We start from the raw sequence: 23,192 nt of genomic DNA, 5'->3' as shown, positions 1-23,192 counted from the left end.
TAAAGGTCACCTCCTAACATGGGATGGCAAGATGAATAGAGTAATGTAGACATCACAACTGCCCCATGGAGCTTAAGGTCATAGATGATGGTTTTAGACTTGCCTTCTACGTTTAGAGTAGTCTTTTCTTCCATGTTTTTTGGTGGAGCTGTGAGATTTTTAGGAATTGGGAATAGGATTGGACGACTATGTGTGAAAATTCCATTTCCTTAAAGTCAAATCTCCTCTTTTGCAAGGGACATCGAGATTCCAAGGAGTGGGGTCCTCGATTGCATGGGTTTAGGCCTATATTCTACATTTACAGTCAAGTCTCGCCTTCTTTTAGCGTCAAGTCTTCCCTATTTTGTTGATTGCTGCTATATTTCAAGGAGATGGGCCCACTAGTGAATGAGTTCGGCCTCAGGTTCTTCTTACTGTGCAGTGTTTTGATTTCAGCATTGAAACAAGGCCAATTAATGTAGATGCGAGTATTAATAGGAGTTTTCAATTCCTAAATATCTTATAGGACATGGAATAAGTATTACCATGATCAATGTACAATAATGGTGTTAATCCCATCTAATACAATTCCATACCATTTAATCCCATGGACCAAACAGGCCCTTAACGTTTAAAAGGTGGAGTGCAAAAATCACTAGTCTGATCAATTTTTTTTAAGACATGTTTACATGGTTGGGATTAATTGATCATTTACAGTCCATTCATCGAGCCTTGTGATGAAAGAATGTTTCGAATAATCATACACATGCCACATGTTTGGTATAAACAAGGGAGGATGGAAATTTTATCCTACCAGGTGGATTGCATCACCTCCTATTTTTTACACCTTTTGTTTCTTATACTTTTTTTTTTCGTTACACCTTAATCCTTGATCTATTAGCGCACTTAAAGCTTGTTTGGACCAAAATGAAAACAATATAAAGTCGTCTTCATTAAGTCCAGAAGAGGTGCATATGAGGCCCACTGTGAATTGCCTGTAATGAGGGGTACATGAATCTACTCTTGCCCTAGGCTCTAAGAGGCCCGCTGTGTTGCCAATGTTATATCTACTCCGTTTATCCATTCCACTTTCCGATTTTAGTACCACATTTAGAAATAAGTCATATTCAAATTTCAAATGGGCCACATCATAAGAAACATTGGTGATTGAACAACCACCATAAAAAAACTTATTGCAGGCCAACAAAATTTCAGATGTTGGTGTATTCCTCCATGTGTGCGGGCTGGGGGAATCAACTTATGAACAATTTTGGATGGCATATAAACATCGGGAGGGCCTTTGGAAAGTTTCAACATGGGTGTTTCTATCCCCACTATTTTATGTGGTGTCGCTCATTTTAATTTCTGAATCTTCCTGAATTTAAGGTTCACCTCCTAACATGGGATGACAAGATGAATAGAGTAATGTAGACATTACAACTGCCCCATGGAGCTTAAGGTCATAGGTGATTCTTGTTACCCTAGTTTATAGGTACATTGCATCTACGATATTTCAACAAGTGGGCCCCGGTACTTGATGGTTTTAGACTTGTCTTCTACGTTTAGAGTAGTCTTTTCTTTTACGTTTTTTGGTGGGGATGCGAGACTTTTAGGAATTGGGCATAGGATTGGATGGTTTTGTGCGAAAATTCTATTTCCTTAAAGTCAAATATCTAAACCCGAATGGTCATGAGACGGACCTGGTTTGGCTAGTAGGCTTTCATCGTGAGAATCACTAAGGACTTGGAGACTTGGGGGTGTCCAATGACAATGTCATAGATAAAACTAAACTGAATTCGGCTTGCTACAGCGATACATTAGATAAAAGTGGAGAAACTAAACTAAAGCTATGCTAATTGATCTGGACTTGCTAGAGCACGATGTTGGACAAAAGTGAAGAGGCTAATTAGGCTAAGCTAAGATAGATGTCCATGTTAGAAGAAGGATTTGATAGGTAGCATTGAGCTAAATTACAGATTTGTTTGATTAGACTGACAAGGGCTTGAAGCTTTTCGTTCTTTGTTTCTTTTATATAGTTGGATATGAGCTCACAAAATTCCCTATCGCCGAATCCGGCGTCGACAGCCTTCGTAGAACCCCATTCTCGGATCCCGGCACCCATTCACCAGGTTCCGATCCTGGGATACTATAAGGAGGATTTATAATCATCAGTCTGATTCATAACGAGCATAACTAAAAGCATAACCCACGAACAATAACCACAAGAACACCACCACAAAATCCACTATGATCAAAAACTTTTTAGTACAATGCGACAGAAAAGGAAAATACAATGTAACAAAAGAAACAAGACTCCAGAAGCTCGGCTGTACGCTCCAACTATGGCGAGACTAAGGCTGCGACTGCGTCCTGGCGTCGCCTGCACACATCAATCGTGCATAAGCTTATAGAAAGCTTAGAGGGTGGTGTAAGTATGTGCGCAATATAAGCGTGCTCAAAATGCAAGGTCAGAGTAATGCGGAATCATGGTGATGAGCACATGAATGCAATCAGCCGTACCAAGGCTATGCGGTGCAAGATATGAATGCTATCGGCCATAACACGGCCATGCGATGCGAGATGCAACTCAAGCATGCCAATCCTCAACATGTATCAGTACAGTTCTCATTCTGGATAATCACCGGGGTTCAATACACTCCAAATGGCACTGTCGCTCTCCTAGCCGCACAGTCCAAGTGAGCGTAAGAAATCTCACTATCCGCCTGGCCAATAGTCTGCCAATACCTATCCGGCACGTCGATAGCGGACCCATTCACGAGCTGGTCAAACTCAGCCTAGTATTGCCCCCTACCCTCGGGCGAGTAAGGCCACACTCCTTTCCAACCGACCACGACACAGTGGGAGACGCGGCCTCCTGGTATTCGGCCCTCATGCGCTCATATATCCACTCGGTCTCGACGTTGGAGTCATCCTCTGGTACCATCGGGTTTAGGAATTTTCACCCAGGGACATCTATGTTGCTCGTATGCTAGAACCAAACATTTTCAGTATCCAATCCAGCCACTCACGATGTGTCTGTGGAGGCTATGGCCCTGATGTCGCTAGGGCATACAGTAACTACAATCACACAAATGCAAGTGCATGAGCCACACTATCAGTCATGCAACAATCCTGCGTGTACCATGCACTTATATGAGGCAACTCCGCCTATCAGGGAGCCCATAAGCAGTCCGCCCGAAGGCATATGATATGATCGGTCACTCCTCACATCAGGCATACATATGATGCGGATGATCATGAATCATGGATCTATACTAAACATGTATAAAGAGATGAGCTCTGTGTATAACGGAGATGGGCCTAGACGGCCTACTTACCACAAGTATGGGCCTATCAGTGGGCCTTGGGGAGAGTTATAATGCGGACATTTAACCAACATTATCAATGTGGACGTCAAACCAGCATTGCTCCCAAGGCGTGGCCCGTTATAAGTGTCAATACATATGCTATGGTGGAGTCACACTACAAGGGACATTATGTTCATCCTATTGGGCCTCGACCCATGGGCCTCTAACACATCAAATGGCCTCATACATGGGTCTCACATATACATATCAAGGTGGGCCTCAATGACGGGCCACAAATACATCAACATGGGCCTTGCATACATCACAATGGGCTTATACAATTTAAGGTGGGCCTCAATAATGGGCCTAAAAATAACTTTCAAAATGATTGGATGATTTGGATGAAACACACGTATCATGGTGGGGCCCACACTAAAGGAGGGTGTGGATTACAATACATATATAAGTGGGTCCCGTGTGGGGCCTACCATAATGTTTATTTTCCATCCAACCCATTGATAAGGTCACTCAGACTTGGGGGTACAGAATGTTTATTTTCCACCCCAACCTCGGCCCACCGAAATGTTTATTTTTATTTATTAATTTTTTTTTTTATCATTCAATCTATCCATAAGTTCACGTGAGCCTGGATAGGGCCCACTGTAATGTTTATTTGCCACACAAAATGGGCCCACTGTAATATTTATTTTCCATACAACCTGTTGATGGGGCCGTGTGGACCAAGGGCCCACTGAAATGTTTATTTTTTCATACAACCTGTTCACACATGGTACGTGGTGAAGGGGGCCCACCGTAATGTTTATTTTTCATCTAACCTGTTGATCGAGTCACGTGGGCAGGGAGCCCACGGTGACGTTGCTTGCCGTCCAACCTGTTGATAAGGTCATTGGACCTTGGGGCGGATGTGGGGCCCATCGAAATGTGGTTCACAAATCTAGCCCACCCATTATGTGGGTCCCACTTAGTTGACCGTTCAGACCAATTTTCAGCTGCATCCAAATTTCAGGTGGGCCCCACCAACTAATTTTATATGTTTCAACATGTCTTTACATGATTTTAAATGGTATGGCCCACCTGAGTTCCGTATACGGCTGATTTTTGGGATGGACAGCAATGATCTGGAAAAATAGATGGACCGTGTTGATATATAACACATCAAGGTGGGCCCCAAAGCCAAGGCCTCATCCACTATGCTGTTACCCCTACCTTACTCAATCTGGCACTCCAGGGAGGGATATTTATCTGGCGGTCTGGCACTCCAGGGGTGTTGGGGATATGGTAAGATCCACACCAGCCATTAGTCCCTGTGGCTCGATACAAACCCATAGAGTCCAATATTGGGCTGTTTCAAATATACAAGAGCATCAAGGAGTAAATCAAAGGTAGGAAACTTGTTTCCTATGGTATGGCCCGTTTGATTTTCAGATTGGTCCCAAATTTTATCTCAACGGCTAAAATAATCTGGGCAACGGGATAGACGGCTTAGATTATATGTATATATCAAGGTGGAGCTTGCATGAGTGGCCCACCATTTTGGCTAGCTCCTTAGTACCTCCCATGTCAGTTTACACTTCCCTGTTTGCCAACGTCCAGCGTCCAGGGACGCTGGACGGCATGCGTAAACACGTTATCGTGGTGGGTCCCACGTGGACGTGGCCCACCAACATGTATACATATAATATATACATAATACATCTTATATTAATATTATATATATATATATATACATAATACATATCATATTATATATATTATATATATATTATATACAATATAACATATATATAAATAAAAAGGATACATTGGGCCCATCCAAACAGTGGATGGTGTGGATCATCACCTGTAATAGAGTGGGCCACACCGTCTGATGTAGATGGACGGGGTAGATGTAACACATATTGGTGGGATCCACACCATTACAAAGAAAGAGAGGGAGAGAGATAGAGAGAGAGATATACGGTGAGATAGAGGAACCCCGCCACTATGGGCCCTCTTGATTAAATCACATACATCCAAATGGGTCCCACCAACAAGTGGGCCCTAAAATTTAAAATAATGACAAATCACCCACCTTATCTTCCTTTTTCTTGGTTCCTTAGACTCCAATGCTCCTTAGCTTCAACTTTGATGGAGGTTGATGGGGTTTAGATGGTTGAGATGGAAGATGAGAAGGTGGACCACACTTGGGAGGGAGAGGGAAGCTTGGACGTGTGAGGCTTGGATTGCTTGGAGATTTGAGAAATGAGAGAGAGAGAGAGGTGATATGTGATGGGTGATGGGTTGGGTTGAAAATTTGTAAAAGTAGTATGGTTGAGGTTAAAATTTGGAAAAAGAGGAGTGGTGAGGTGAAAAGAGGGTAGACTTTTGAAAAAGGAGGGAATGGGTTGAAGTACTTGAGGTAAGGCTTGCATTAATGGTTGATTGATGGGACTAATTGTAGAGATTCCCTCGAAATTCGCAACGCGTGGTGTTTCTTGCCTGGGTATCGATTCCACATCTTCTGACCTTGGTATCGGTTTGGTGCTAGAGCACGATGTTGGACAAAAGTGAAGAGGCTAATTAGGCTAAGCTAAGATAGATGTCCATGTTAGAAGAAGGATTTGATAGGTAGCATTGAGCTAAATTACAGATTTGTTTGATTAGACTAACAAGGGCTTGAAGCTTTTCGTTCTTTGTTTCTTTTATATAGTTGGATATGCAGAGGCCTTGTGTGGTCTTCGGCAGAATGGGAGATTAAGATGGTTGGTCCTATGTTCTTGTGCAAATATTTTTGAGCATTCACATAAGTGTAACCTTTTACATTTGGTCATGTGTATAAGAAAGAAACATCTTCAATGAGTAACATGATTTTGAATACTATTTCAAGCCACAAATAATGTTTGCTCCAATAAATTATGTGACTTTGCACAGTCTTCTGATGTAGAGTGGGTCACAGACAGTTACATGGCCAAGATGGATCAGAAAAGGCCCGGTTGACTACAGAAGTGATCCAGACCATCGAACCTTAAATCGGACGTATCTTGCAATCCGTAATGAGTTATCTGACGTAAAATATATGATTTTGGGGTAGAACGAGCTATTGAAGCCAACCAACCCGCTATGTCGGGTTGCACAGCCCGAAATTGCGAAAAACCCCTGGATCGACGGTCTTTTCCCTGTTTTAATTTCGTTTTTACTATAAATAGTAAGTTTTAGTTTGATTATAACTCTTCATCCGTCGGGCTTTAGGAGTTGCGCCCAACGTGAAAAGAGCTTAGAATAATTAGGAGAACGGTTTGGTGAAGCCAAATAGGACACTTACTATTTTTGGCCGAAAACCTTGCGCACTAGTAGACATCACGACCGTCTATAAATAGTAAGTTTACTATTTATAGTAAGTCGCGGATTCTAGGAGTTTGAGTTGTAGTTTGATTCTAATTTCTTTCCCATTGCTTGGTACCCCTATTTAAAGGGTTGTGAACTCGTTTTTATTCATCAATTAATCAATTTCGAATTTCTTAGAATTTATTTCTATTTTCTGCTTTCTTTCCTCGTGGATTCGAGAAGTCTCAGTGAGGAGTCCAGAGAAGCTCCATGGATTCGGAGTAGTTATCCTCATCACGTTCATCCCTGCGTCATCTTCTAGGCCATTACCTATGCTAACTCTGATCTTCCAATATATTAGACTAAGATATTGCCTTTGTTAATTTGCTATAGAGATTTCCTTTGTTGGACTATTGCATTTAATGGTTCCCAATATGAATGTGTCTTTAGCTTCTTGGCTTAGAACATCTCACCACATGCCAAACATTGTCGTCATACGGCGTTTTCTGAGTTGTTTGATATGACCATGTTAGATCGGGTGTAAACATGGGATCACAAGTTATAGGGCCTATTTATGGAGAAAACTACGTTTGAGCAGAGAATTCCAATTGAGAGAAGAACACCTAAATCTTCATACAAACTGGGGGAATTCTGGCTTGACTAGCTTTTTAGCTAGGTTTGGTACATGCTAAATGGGTGCCAGATGGGCTTTAGGCTAGAAAATATTATTTGTGACCTATTTAAGGTTGAACCTTGCTTGGCCTGACTCGCCTATATATTTTATCAACTAGTTGAGCAAGATGATCCATCCCAACCCACCATTGATAACACATTAGTACACAACTGGTATTTTAGAAAATGATTACAATTCCTAAAAGATAAATTTCTTCGCATAAAAACCTTCGGTTAGAAAATAACAATCACATAAGAAAACATCTTTATTCTTTCAACTTACTATTTTTACATTTGGATTTTTATCACCATTCCTAAAAATTTACATTCTAGATAAACACCGATTCCATTCACTGAACTATGTATGTATCATAACAAGAAAAACATGTGTGCGCTTTTATTTTCATACAATAGACACACAATAATAATGTTCTTGACCATAACCTCGATGATTTTCATTCACCCGGCTAATCCATCAGTTGACGCAATGTAAGAGCATGGAATGGCTCTGGAGAGAAAGAAGGCCGACCAACAGATAGCTCCTGAGCCACGTAGTGCATGGTTGGTCGAGAGTTTGGATCCAGTCGAATGCATGCAAGTGCCATGGACACTACAAATACGACTTCTTGTGCAACCTCTGCCATGGGAGTGGAGAGACGTTGGTCCAATGTATCCTTTAGCAGTGTATCTTCTTTATTTGGTGATGACAAAAAGGATATGAGCTCCCCAGGATGCCTTCCCATCATCACTTCAAGTGCCACAACACCAAAGCTATACACGTCGCATTTTTCAGTCACCCTCATTGTGTATGCAAGCTCTGTAAAAAAGAAGATAGTTCAATCACCCTTTTACTCTTTTTTAATCATCAATGGCTAAACTCAAACTAACCTAGGTTTCTTAATCTAGGTGTCATATCTTCTAGGTTTTTTTTGGTTGCTATCCCCAAGGCAACTCTACAAACTGAGCATGTGCCAAAAGACGTGTTCGGTACATGTACATCTTGGAGGTGTATAAGTTGGGCCAAACTTTCAGATTATCTTGCTAGAAAGTCAAGATAGTCCACTAATCAGGCATGCCACATACAAACATTTAGTGCGTACTATTGGCCCTTTTTTTTTCGTGATCCATTATTTTGACATGGTGGCGGCCTGCCTGATAAGAGGACCAACTTAAACATTGTGTCCTGTCATCTGTATGGTTGAGCTAACTTTTATGCATGCCTCAGATGTCCCGGACGCATAAGAAGTTAACATGTGTGAACTAGAGTGGGGATTGGAATAATACAATCATTTACATATTTCTTTGCAAGGCCTCTTACAGCTGTTGCATTAACGAATCTTAGAGGGAAAATAGAAAGTTTTTAAATAGAAATTTTCTCATATTCTAGTCGTCCTAGATTGCAACATTCAATAATAGTGTGTTAACTAATGCACAAACTTTATAGCATATAATTGCCAATAAAAAATATGAAAACTTAGAAAAAGAAAAACAAAAAAACAAAAAGCCAATTGCTAATAAAACGATTAAAGGATGAAGAATGTACCCCTGACTAACCTGGGGCAATGTATCCGTAAGTGCCTGCGAGCATAGTCCAATTGGAGGAATCAGGCATCAACAATCGTGCAGTGCCGAAGTCAGAGACACTAGCCTCGAATTTTGAATTCAACAGAACGTTTTTGCTTGACAGGTCTCGATGGACAATAGGTGGGGTGGAATCATGGTGCATGTAAGACAAAGCATGGGCCACACCTTTAATAACCTTCATCCTTGGAGTCCAATCCAACTGTCTAGCTCCTTCATCACTGCTTAGAATGCTAGCCGAGCTTTCCCCTTCCAAGTACTCGTAGACTAGAAATGAGCATCGAGCATGGGTACAGAAGCCATAAAGCTTCACAATGTTGCGATGATGGATTTTTGTTAATGCTTCTATCTCATTCCTAAAACTTCTTTGATTAGATTGATCCCCACCTTCGAATGGGTGAAGTTTCTTCACAGCTACTTCTTTGCCTATTGATAGATTTGCTTTGTAAACTTTTCCATACCCTCCAATTCCAATGCAATATTTGTCGTCAAAACCCTCTGTCGCCTCCACGATGTCTTCAAACACGGCAATCCCATCATAGTTCCATATTGAAAATGGATTTCTGCTGCTCCTTTCAGTGACTACTTTCTCTATATTTCTTCTTCTTTGGTAATAAATGGAAGAAATGCCAGTTATTCCAAATAAAAGAAACAATATTGGGAAGAGAATAATCATGAATATCACAGCTTTGTGGCCTTTCCTGGCATCACCATGACTTACTAAAGAAGCATTGCATAGCCGCAAACCTTTCACTTCACCACATAAGTCTTTGTTTTTTATAAATGCATTTGTTGGAGCCTTCTGAAAGTTTCTGCTATTGGGAACAGGACCTTGCAAACCATTGTATGAAAAATCAATGGATTGCAAGCTCAACATTTCTTGAAAAGAAGGTGGAATGGAGCCTAACAACATGTTATGGGAGAGGTTTAACTTTTCCAGCCGAATCAATTTTGCGATTTGTGGTGATATCTCTCCATGGAGGGAGTTATGGCTTAGATCTAGTAAGCCCTGTAAGTATACTAGGTTACCGATCTGAAAAGGAATGCTTCCGTTCAAAAAATTATTACTTAATTTGAGATACTGGAGTTTGGAACAATCGCCTAATTGAGGTGGTATTAGACCACTTAGGTGATTCATTGACAAGTCAAGAACCTCCAAATTGGATAGTTTTCCAATCTCTCGGGGTACCTGACCACAAAGCTGGTTATCATTTAAAGTCAAGCTGAATAAAGAAGTCAGCCTCCCAAACTCCTTTGGAATCTCTCCCACTAGTTGGTTGGAAGAAAGACCAAGCACTCCTAGCTGCTTCAACTGCCCAATTGTCGGAGGAATTTTACCAGTGATCCTGTTCCTGGAGAATTGTAGCTTTGTTAGGTTTCGGCATTCTCCCCAGTTGGGTGATAGTTCACCAAACAACATGTTGTCGCTGATGTCCATGAATGTGAGATGTGGGTATACACCGAAGACTTCCGATACATTTGCAGCAAGTCGGTTCCCATTGAGTCGCACTTTTGTTAAGCCGGTGCAATTTCTGAAGCTTTTTGGGATCTCACCAGTGAAATGGTTGTTAACTGCGTTGAAGACTTGAAGAGCTCGATTGTGGCATAAATGAGGTAAAGAGCCAGAGAAGTTGTTGCCATCCAAAAAGAGTTTAGAAAGATTTGTCATGTTTGTCATCTCTCTAGGCAAGGAACCAGATAATTGACAGTAATAAAGGCACAAAAATGTAAGTTTGGTTAACTTTCCTAAAGCAGGAGGGATCGGATCAGTTAGACTGTTATTGGACAAAGATAACCTAACTAAATTCTCGAGATTCCCTAATTCTGCAGGAATAGGGCCCGAAATCATATTTTCATCTAAAGACAAAATCGTGAGCATGGTCAAGTTCCCTAAAGTACAAGGGATATAACCTCTTAGAAGGTTACGGTACATGGAAAGCTCCTTGAGATTAACTAGATTCCCTATTTTTGGCGGTATCGAACCAGAAATTTGGTTATCGTAGATATGCAAAACTACAAGGCTGCTCAAATTACCCAAAGCGGGAGGGATGGAACCATTCAAATTGTTTTCGTACAATGACAACTGAACCAGATCTTGTAGATTTCCGATTTGTGGAGGAATGGAGCCAGAGATTTGATTTTGGTCCAGTAACAAGATGGTAAGCTTTGTCAGGTTTCCTAAAGTGGAAGGGATGGATCCATCTAGATGGTTAATGGACAAGTCTAGCTCATTCAGATTCACAAGATTCCCTATTTCTAGAGGCATTGATCCACTTAAATTATTTGCTGACAGATTTAGGGACGTGAGTTTGTAAAGAGTGCCAATACGGGCTGGGATGGTTCCAGTGAGGTTGTTGCCGCTGAGATTGAGATGGAGGAGGTTTGGAAATGATGGGAAACTCAAGTTATCAAGCTTACCTTGTAAGCCTTCTCGCGGTAGGCTTATATCTGTTACACTTCCAAGGCCATTGCATGAGATCCCAATCCATTTGCATGGAGAGATCGTGATGGTGCTAGCGTTAGCAGCAGGAAGCGACCATGAATGGAGAGCTCGGCAACTTCCTGCTGGCGAGAGGCTGGCTTTCCATTTCAGTAGAGCCTCAGCTTCTGGGAGTACCGATGATGGTGCTGCTGTTGCAAGTGATGTTGGTCCACTTGATTTTTGGATCCGTCTTATTTTCTGACTCAAGCCTTATGACAAGCTCACTAATTAGACGACGGTTTGGATATAACTCATACCTTACTATGGGACCCAAAAAACTTGGTGACGTAAACACACCGGCAACATCGGTGGTGTGTGGTATACGAGCATGTATGCCATATCTGACAGGAAGCGGATTGGCTGGTGTACCTCACACCAGCCGTGTAGCTGCTGTATTGATGTCAGCAAGTTGTGTGGGTCCGATCACAAGGTATGTGTTATATTCAAACTTTCCATCCATTTGGCGAGCTCTTCTTAAGTCTTGAGACTAAAAATAAGATAGATCTAATTATCAAGTGGACCACACTGCAAAAAGTAGTGCAGAGAGTGAACGTCTACAATTGAAACCCTTTTTGGGTCATAGAAGTTTTGGATCAATACGAAATTTGTTTTTCATCTTCATTCAGGTCTCTGTGACCTTATGAACAAATTGGATGGAAAATAAACGTTATGGTGGGCCCTGCAAATTTTTTAACTGTGAAAATCATTATCTCTGTGGCTATTTATGGTGTGGTCTAGATGATCTTTGGATATGATTCGTTTTTTTGGATAATGCTATAAAATGATCTCTAAAAATAGATGAACGGTGTAGATATAATTAATACATCACTGTGGGCCCATACAACTTTGATCTCCTTTGAACCGTTCGTACAACTCGAAGCTCGAAGAGCGTCAGTGGGACGCATATTGTGTCCTACCCCTGCCCAGACGGTAATCTGTCCGGGTAGAGCTCTGTGGGGCCCATTGTGATGTAAGTATTTTATCCACACCGTTAATCGTTTTTATATAATCATTTTAAGGTCTTTACAAAAAATGAAGCAGTTAGACAGCTCTAGTGGACCACATCAAAGGAAGCTGCAGTGATAATGACACCCACCTTTGAAACCTTTCTAAGGGCCACCGTGATGTTTTTTTACCACCCAACTTATTAATAAGGTCATTCGGACTTGGATGAAGTGAAAACACAAATTTCAGCTTGATCTGGCACTTCTCCAGCTCCCAAGAAGTTTTTAATGGTGGACCTTCAATCCCCACTTTGTGGTCCACTTAAGCCCTAGAACTACCTCAAATTTTGGCTCATAGCTTAAAACGATTAATGGTGTGGATAAAATACTTACATCACGATGGGCCCCACAGATCCCTGCCTGGACGAATTAGTTGGACGCAATCCACGTCCGCGTCAGTGCTCGTTTTCGCACGACACATATTTACAGCAGTTAAGCCAATCCGCTTCCTTCTGTACATCAATAGCCTGTGTCAGATGGTGGGCAAAATTGCTCCTAGGTGCAGAATTAATGTTAGCTGTTACCTAGAATCATGACTTCAGATCCACGAAATCGACTGCTCGCCATAATCGAAATGATTTTACTTTGTTGAAATGGAAGCAACCATCCTCGGGATGGGTCAAATTAAATGTTGATGGATTGGTGATGGGTAATCCGGGTCGTTTGGGTGGGGGTGGCATATGTAGGAATGAAAATGGGACGTTTGTGTTCGGTTTCTCCATGGGCTATGGGGTTGGTTCTAATAATATGGCGGAACTCCGCGCTATTCACGACGGGATGATGCTCTGCTTGGATAAAGCTTGGACAGAGTTATGGTTGGGTCTGATTTAAAATTGGCTATCCATAGTCTCACAAATCAAATCAAGACCCCTTGGAAGTGGAATCCTTGGTTGTCTCGTATCAACCGCTTACGCCGTCTAGATAACTTTGTTTTCACTCACATTCTCAGAGAAGGCAACAGGCCAACAGATGGCTTGGCTCGGGAAGGGAGTCTTCTTCAACAGTCTTCAATCTATCTTCATTCCAGGTGCCTTCCTCCTATTGTCCGTGGTATGATCTTTTTGGATAGGGTCGGCTTAGGTGCACTTAGATCGAATGATTAGCTCTATCGCTCTGTTTTGTTTCCTTTGGCGCTTCTTGTAGATATGTGGTCGCCTTCCCTGTTTCTTTCGGACCTTTCGTCTTTTTTTGTTTCGTGGGGTCTGTTCTGAATGTGGAGAGCCTTGTATAGCCTTTTTCCTATGTGAAATGAAACTTCAGTTTTTTTTTTTTTTTTTTTTTTTTTTTTTAAATTTTTTTTAAAGCCAATCCGCTTCCTGCTATATGAGAACCGCATGCACTTGTACAGATGATAAACATCTACTCATCGCTGATACCATAGGTGTATCGTTAAACGGGTTTTTGCTCGAGATGCCTAGTACTGTGATGTAATGGTCATGGGTAGGGGTGAAACTTAAGGATACGTGACCCTCAGGCTAAGTTTTCATTCTTTTGGAAGGATGATAATTCCCCTCTGTTATAACTGTGGAAAAGTAACATGAACCCTGTCAAAAATTAAAATTTGACTCACTCTTTGACTAATTTGATATGTTTATTTTAATAGTACAAATGTAAACTTACAATAGGATTTTATCTATTTTTGTTTGAAGATGTCTATGGCCTAGTATTATACTAACTTTATGTGTTAATTCTGAGCTATTTCTCTTGATGTGGTCTATATTTGATGAGATTTGTCCTCAAACTTGGGCCAATAACATGAAATTAAAATCCCTTATATGTGGATAAAGTAAATTTTCTTTACAACAATCTAGTGGGCCCCATATAAGATATATATGAGTTTAAAACATGAAGGCTAAGCTGCACGAGACACTACAAGAAATTGGCCTTTTACCGATGAAGTTATTTCCGACGAAATCAATTTCGTCAGTAAACAGGACTTTCCCCTACGAAATATGATTTCGCCGGCAAAAGATTCACGCTATGACTGAATATGTTCCCGCCACCATTTAAAATGACGGCCTGGAAACTTTTGCCGACGAAATTATTTATCGTCGATGAAAAATCTTTTACCGATGATTAATTCGTCAGTAAATGTAATTTTTCCCGACAAACCAAATAATTCATCGGCAAAAGATCGGAGAGGCTATTTTTCCGACGTTATACAATATCGTCGGTAAATGAACTTTTTACCGACGAAAAAAATTGTCGGTAAAAGATTTTTTACCGACGAAATCTATACATCGTCGGCAAAGATTGGCATTTTTCTTGATTAAAAAAAATAAAATTTGATAAACTTTTTACCCACGAAAACAATCGTTGGTAAATGATTTTTGACCGATGAAATACATACATCGTCGGCAAAAATGATAAATTTGATAAAATTTTTAAGATTTTGACAAAAAAATTTAGAATTTGTATTTTTTTAAAAACATATTTGATAATAAATATGATTTTTAATTTGTTAAAAGTTTTGAAAGAAAAATTAAGAGTAAAAAAATATACATTTTGAAAAAAATAAAAAAGAAAAACGTGATTTTTAAATGGAAATTGAGATTTATCTCTAAAAAAAATAACATTTTTTACTAAATTATTAGGCACATCTACTAATTGAACCTTTAACTATTTTTTGACAATTCTAATCAGTCCAAGTTGAAGAGTAAATAACTTAAGATGTTTAAATCAATTTTCACTGAAATTGTTGATCAATCTTGTATGCCTAATATCTTTCTAATATGTAGCTTGATTAAGGCGAGTAACTAGTCAAATTGAGGGTATTGATCACTAAAATAGAGTGAATGGACCAGATCATATGTAAAATGGGCCAAATATTTTGTTCAAAATTGTGACCCAACTTATTGACCTCGTGAGAACCTAAGAATTGTTGTTAGTAAGTTTTGTGGGCCCCATCATGATGTTTGTCGAACATTAACACCGTGTATTTGATGTGTCCCCTTTAGATTATGAGATATCTCAAAACTCATCCGTATAAAAAACTCAGGTGGGCCATACCATCTAAAACTATGTGAAGACATCCTAAAAAATATAAAAGCACTTAGTGGGGCCCACATGAATTTTGGATGTGGCTGAAACTTGGTCTAACCCCTCATCCAAGTGGGACACAGATAATGAGTGGGTTGGATATGTGAATCACATCTAGGCAGGCACAATATATGATTATGAATGTTTTAAGGAAACCCTTCTCCACTATATTTAGGTGAGTTACTCATTACTCTTAGCATATTGAGTAAATTTTATGGGGTCCACCATTATTTATTTATTTTATCCACTCCGTTCATCCATGTTAACAGATAATTTGAGGTCTAAAGAACAAAAAGGAAGCATATCGAAAGATCAAGTGGACCACACCACAGGAAATAGTGTGATTGAACCTCTACCATTGAAATTTTTTTTTAGGCTATAGAAGTTTTGGATCAAGTTGATGTTTGTGTTTTCTCTTCATTTATATCTTTTTGATATTATGAACAACCATTAACCATTTTTGGACAATCTGATCAGTCCAAATTGAAGAGTAAATAACTTCAAATGTTTAAATCAAATACAATTAAATTGTTGATCAATCTTGTATGCCCCAATATCTTTCTCATATGTAGCATGATCGGGGCGAGTAACTACTCAAATTGAGGGTAATGATCAGTAAAATAGAGTGAATGAACCAGACATGTAAAATGGGCCAAATATTCTGGTCAAAATTGTGACCCAACTTATTGACCCCCTGATAACCTAAGAATTAATGTTAGTAAGTTTTGTGGGGCCCATCATGATGTGTGTTGAACATCAACACCGTGGATTTGATGTCTCCCCTTTAAGTTATGAGATATCTCAAAAATTATCGGTAAACAAAACTCAAGTGGGCCATTCCATCTAAAACTATGTGAAGACATCTTAAAAAAATATAAAAGCACTTGGTGGGGCTCACATGAGTTTTGGATGCGGCCGAAACTGGGTCTGACCCCTCATCCAAGTGGGACACACATAATGAATGGGCTAGATATGTGAATCACATCTAGGTAGGGCCAATATATGATTATGAATGTGACAGGTCCAAGGCTTAAGTACTGGAGCACAAAGTGGGGATTGAACGTCCACCATAAAAAACTTCTTGGGAGTTGGAGAAGTTTCGGATCAAGCTGATATTTGTGTTTTCACTTCATCCACGTCTACGTGACATTATGAATAGGTTGGATGGTAAAAAAAACATCATGGTGTCCCTTGGAAAGGTTTCAATGGTGGGTGTCATTATCACTGCAGCTTCTTTTGGTGTGGTCTATAGGAGCTATGAACCTGCTTCATTTTTAGAAGCATACCTTAAAATGATCTGAGAAAAGTGATGAATAGAGTGGATAAAATAGTTACATCACTGTGGGCCCCACAGAACCTATACCGACGAAATAATATTTCGTCGGAATAAGATTCCCGCCATACGAAACATATTCCCACCGAGAGGCTATTTTTACCGACGATGTACAATATCGTCGGTAAAGGAGATTTTTACAGATGAAAAAAATCGTCGGTAAAGGCGAATAAAATGAACGGTGGACATATAATTTCACTTTGTGTGATTGATTATAGATGTTGATTTGTAATTTTTGTTTTTGGTGTAGCTAATAAGTATATTTAAAAACATATGTACGGAGTGGATGGGGCTGATAGAGCACGGGTGGGCCCAAATATTTTTACAACCTTTTACCGACGAAAATTTGTGTTGGTAATAAGGTTATGTTTTAACCTAAGAAAACTCCAGTGCCCATCCATCTCTCTCTCTCTCTCTCTCTGTCGCTTTGATCTCTCTCTCTCTCTCTCTCTCTCTCTCTACCCACACTCTTGTTGCCGAAGCCATACCCACGCACGCCCTCTCTCTCTCTCTCTCTCTCTCTCAATCTCAATGACGATTTAGGAATTTTAGGGTGGATTGTCTAAAATCAGAATTTGGGGATTTTTTGGTGGATTTGTCAATGGACATGGTAGGGCCCACCATTATGTATCTGTTTTATCCATGCCATCCATCCATTTTTCAAAACATTTTATGTTGTGAGACCAAAAAAAGAGATTGATCTAAATCTCAAGTGGACCCATCATAGAAAACTGTGTTGGTTGAACGACCACCATTAAAAAATTCTCAGGGGCTACAAAAGCTTTGGATGAAGATAATATTTGTTTCTTCCCCTTCATCCGGGTCAGTTTGATCTAATCAATAGGTTGGATGTCAAATAAAAATTACAGTGGGCCTTAGGAGGTTTTTAATGGTGGACATTCAATTACTACTCTTTTCCAGTGGTGTGGTCAACTTGAGATTTATATCTTGAAAATATCGATAAACAATGTGGATATAATAAATACATCATCAAAATATTTATAGGGGTTTGAATTGAATTACTAAATCAACTTTAATATCTCTAATTAGCGAACATATCTAATGTTTGTTACAATGGTTGTGATAAGCCTACTGAAATATATACTTTGCCTAAAAACAATGAAATTTCAAGTCTCAGATGGGCCACAAGCACAAGATCATGTCTAAGTGACTAATCAACGATTTTTAACTGTTGATTTACATGGACAATGTTTGGATGTCGTTGATCATTGTATTAAAGTAATTATAATGATGCAATCGATAATCTAATTATTTTGAGATATCATTAGTGGGCCATGTGTCCAATAGATTAATAGTCTAACGACACACATGTTACAAATGCAATCATGACATATGCTAATGCGTAATGCATGAATCATTTTATCTAACACATGAACCAAATCTGCGTTATGTCGGTTGGGTCCCCTAAGTGCCTCAAAGACATAGGGCGTATGACTGCTAGTTTGCCATGCATTAGGCAACAAATACAATAACATGGCCCCACAACTGGGCGTATGCTATCATGATCAATCACAATCCAAAGCTAAGCATGCAATGATGTGTATGTCATGTGGATGGCCACTTCATCAATGTACTAAGCATGTTACTAAGGTGTGCAGCCACATCACAGATAGCCTAATCATACTTGCATGTTATAAACACATCATCATAGCATGTATATCCTTAATCATACAAGAATACATGGGTCTAGGTAGGGTTCACAATCAATCACAATTAACCTTATAAGAGGCCTCAATGTGGGCCCTACAAAGGTTCCAAAGGCTATGCCAAATGCGGCGGCCCATGTCCATACAAATCATGTCCCAGTTGTGCGTTTTTTCTATCACCGTTGCATCCTGTGGTGTGTGTGCTACGTGGAAATGGACCCTTACTAGGTCATAAAATGGATACTAGGTAGGGTTCAGAATAGATATCCCAATCAGCCCTTAATGGGCTCAATATAAAGAATGTAGGACCTGAACAGTGGGCCCCACTAGTGTGCTTAAGGCAATCTCTAACAATGGGCGTCAATGTCCATATCGTGTAGCCCACTTGAGAATTGCATTTACCCTATATTCAGGCTCGTGCACTAAAATGATATAGCAACACGGATACATTAAATGTGCATCCCATAGTAAAAATGGTACCATCATCATTTCACATTAGGGAGCCTTGCTTTTCACTACCGGCCCACATCTAATATGGATGCATGATGCCTTTTCATTGGGTGATGTTTAATTCAGATGACATGATTTGGACAATGCCATTATAGTGTCACCTGCTTGTTTTAAATGCAGCCATAAAGTGAAAAGGGTAACACCATCATTTCACATAGGGAGCCGTTGTTTTTCACTACTAGCCGGCATCTAATAAGGACGCACAATGCCTTTTCTTTGGGTCACATTGGGATTATAGGGGTCCCTTAAACTATAGGTTATTGGCAATTTGCATCCATTGCACCTACATATGCAAAACAACACACATATGCCAATGTGACGCATGTACCTCTATCCATCTTCAGTTGCTCCACCCACATATTAGAGTGTTAAAGTCCCTTAATATACATTGATACACTATTTTTTAATGACTCAGCTTTTAAAGAAATTGATTGTTTGACATGATATCAAAACAGATAGTTAAGTATTCGAATTTATAATCTCATAAATAAATTAAAAAAAAAAACCAAACAAGGAAAGCACCCTTTCCTTTCCCACGGTATCCTAAAAATAAGGCTTCCCAAGAGACTTTTTTTTTTTTTCATGCTTTTTACAAATCCCCTTAGATCTTCTGTTCTAAAATCAAGCCCTTTTAACTTCTCAGGTGGGCCATGTACTCTATAAATGGACGGCTAAAACAATTTTCTAGCCATCCATTTGTTTGGTACAATATCCCCACCTAAGAAGAAAAATGGCAGGCCATTGCATGTAGAAAATGTGGCTGCTTGATGGAAAGCCCGAGATGGATCTCACAAATATGTGCAGAGCTGTTTATTCCTATCATTCTCAATGAAATACACACTGGATCCTTGTAGCGGTACAGCTTAGTGATGCTTTCACTTTGTTTTGAGATTTCAAGAAACTATTATACTTTGAAGATTGTGGGAGTTGTATTTGATCTTTTCTCATTATTTCAAGAAATTGTTATACCTTCACTTAGTGATGCTTAATACGTATTACATTTTTTTCTTAAATTATTATTGTGACTTGTTAGTTTATAGTTGTGACTTGTTAGTTTATAGTTGTGACTTGTGATTGTGATTTGTAAGTTAGATAATTAGTTACCTGTTTGAAGATTTTTATGTGGCTATACATAGATATGGTATGTTTTTGGTGGCATAGAAATCACTCAAATTATCCCATTTTGGACAGTTCAAGGTTAGATGGATAGTATGCTTTCATATAATCTATTTAAATGTGCATGCCTGATCCGCGGTCTATCTCCTCGTTTCTCTTTGGATATGTTTCTTCCGTTCTGTATCCAATGCCAAATATCTTTACATTGCTTTAGATATTTGACATCAGAATGTAATGTAAGATCAACTTATCTGAAGAGGCATGGGGAGATGCTGCCGAATTTTCGGCGTGGACGTTTAAATAGATTATATGAAAGTATTACAATCTATCCAACCTTTGATGGGTAACTAATTTAGGATTTAACTGAGCGGTGGTCCCTGGAAGGTGGGAACCGCTATTATGACCATGACGAAGCTGTCCATTTCTTATGGACAGTAATATGGGTGGCTTGGCCTTTTGGATAGGCTTGTGTTTATATATTAGCTCAAAATTGATGGAGCAGATCCGGATGTGCGTCGGATCTATCCGGATGTTGAGTGGGGGTCCCTGGAAGGTGGGAACTGCTGTTATGACCATGATGAAGCTGTCCATTTTCTATGGACAGTAATATGGGTGGCCTATCCATTTGGACAGACCCGTGATTATGTATTAGCTCGAAATTGATGGAGCAGACTCAAATGTGTGTCGGAGCTATCCGGATGTTGAGCGGGGGTCCCTGAAAGGTGGGCACTGCTGATATTTATTTTTTCCCTTTATCACTGTCTGTGTGATCTTGTGAATAGGTTGTCCCTAAACCTAAACTTATAACCTAAACCTAAACCAAAACCGATAACCTTAACCTATACCTAAACCTAAACCTATAACTTATAACCTATAACCTAAACCTAAACATATAACCTATAACCTTAACCTAAACCTAAACCTAAACTTAATTCACTTAACTTAAACCTACACCTAAACCTAAACCTAAACCTATAACCATAACCTAAACCTATAACCTAAACATAATCTTAAACCTATAACCCTAACCCAAACCCGAACCCGAATACCTAAACCTAAACCTAAACCTAAAGCTATTCTCAAATCCCTAAACTTATAACCTTAACCTATAACCTATAACAGCGGAAATAAAATAAATATGATAGCCAAAATAAATCACAATGCAGGAAAGAAAAATAACCTCAAAATTCAGATCTTGAGAGGTTGATACAAACGTTGTTCTAAGGACAACCTTACACCAAAAACCAGAGTTTATGGTAGGACAACCTTATTTCTAGAAAGATCTTTGTATCAAATCTCAAACCGAAGAGGAATACAAAAATAAATACAAACTGAATAAATTGTAATTAAAAATGTATTGTTCTAAGGACAGCCATACACCATAAAAATGGCAGGGCAACGTTGCTGGAACAACTTTCAAATGAAATTGAAATTCAAGCTGATAAAGGAATAGCTGAAAATAAATTCTAAACTATTACAAAATTCTTACAATGCTTGAATTAAATGATTACAACATTCACCACCATACATACATCCCACAAAAGAATAATTAAAGATTAGAAGTATAAATCATTCAACCACAACACAAGGGATTATAGTGGTTCGCCTGTGTGTTCACCAACTGTTAAACAACAGCCACACAAAATGCTACTCCACTCCTAATATCCTCACACAGGGGATATTAGCGTTCACTAAAAATAGGTTTTCCCAGGTTCACCCAAAACCTTTACAATTGTGTCTTTGTCGTGGGCTTACACAATTAAAAACCCCCTTTCGAGTTTTCCTGGCTCTCCTCGGATAACCAATACAACAAGATTTTTCCGCAAATCTTGAAAGAAACCAAAACAAAAAGGAATTTACAATTAAATTTAAAATACGATTATCTCCTTCGTTGTAGCCGGTAGAACTGAAGTCGAGTAGATGATTGAATGTCCAAGTTCAATGTCCAAGACTCAATTACAATGGTTCTAATTCTAATAGATTTTAAATTAAACCATTAATTGATTTTGATTCCAAAGAAAGGGAATAATAATTCCTCTTTATCAAATCGATTGGAATAGTAGAAACAAAATCAATTAAATAAACCTAAGGAAAGAGAATATTAAATAAGCACACTTAGCTTAGATGGAGCACGAAATTATCTCTCAGAAGTTCGACGAAGATTGACTTGAATGGATTAATTAATTCGATGATTTCTTCTGAGATTCATGCACTATTTATAAGTGAGAAGATCGGGTCTTCGACTAGTCTAGAGTGCTCTTCGACTAGTCGAAGCAATAGCAAGATTGAAAAATCCTGGGATATGCTTTGGCCGTTCTACGACCGGTCGTAGGTCACCTACGACGGGTCGTAGGTCCAAAGCTTCGCTTGAATTCGAGTCGAAGATGTTCGACCGGTCGAAGATTGGAGTCGACACTGTTCCTATGATCGGTCGAACAGATTCTGGACTAGTCGAAGCCTAAGATTTCATCCGAAATTTGTAACAAACTCACGATTGATCGAGGAATTTCTTAGACTGGTTGAAGCAACTCTAAGACTAGTCGAAGAAGGCCTAGGACTAGTCGAAGAACAAGCCAATCTCATGAAAAATAACATTCGACTTATGTATCCAAAATGACCTACTTCTAAGGTCACCCTATGGTCAGTCAAACCTCAATCATGAAGTATGGACATTGAAACATTAGGAACAAGTGACCTTGAAGAATGAGCATTGAAGTCTTGATATAGATTAATCTTGAAATCTTGATGTAGCTCAATCTTGAAAGGGTCTTGAGTTCTTTACCAACTGCCTTGTACTCTTCAGCTTGAGTCTTGTCTTGTGAGCTTAGCTTGTTCATGAATGTTGATCCTTGAGAGAGCTTCACTTATGCAAGTTATATATAACATAACAGTGATTTTGGCACCACAAATTTGACAACAGACAGGGATATAAACTATAGCACTTACAATCTCCCCCTTTGTCAAATTAGTGACAAAACACATAACCAAGATAAACAAAAGTAAAACAACTGGTTAATACCTGCAAATCAATATTCAATATTCACTATTCAACCAGTTTCAACATTCAACCATTTTCATTCAACAAGATCAAACATATACTCAAGATCAAACAGATATTGCCCTTGACTCCCCCTGAGTAACATAACCAATGCTACTCCTCTCTCACAATCACATTAA

At 39.3% G+C, this 23,192-nt stretch overlaps 1 protein-coding gene across 1 annotated transcript; it reads right to left on the bottom strand.

Moving 5' to 3' along the window:
- Nucleotides 1-7,553: 7,553 nt before the first annotated feature.
- On the bottom strand, nt 7,554-12,917 carry LOC131230490 (MDIS1-interacting receptor like kinase 2-like). The gene is made up of 3 exons (XM_058226409.1): nt 12,875-12,917; nt 8,838-11,555; nt 7,554-8,100 (listed from the first exon to the last, which is right to left on the bottom strand). The coding sequence occupies exons 1-3, from the start codon at nt 12,915-12,917 to the stop codon at nt 7,751-7,753; spliced, it is 3,111 nt and encodes a 1,036-aa protein (XP_058082392.1). The 3' UTR covers nt 7,554-7,750.
- Nucleotides 12,918-23,192: the final 10,275 nt, after the last annotated feature.

This window comes from Magnolia sinica, chromosome 17 (genome assembly GCF_029962835.1).
Source record: "Magnolia sinica isolate HGM2019 chromosome 17, MsV1, whole genome shotgun sequence".
Lineage (NCBI taxonomy): Eukaryota > Viridiplantae > Streptophyta > Magnoliopsida > Magnoliales > Magnoliaceae > Magnolia > Magnolia sinica.
This window is presented reverse-complemented; position numbering and strand designations above follow the sequence as displayed.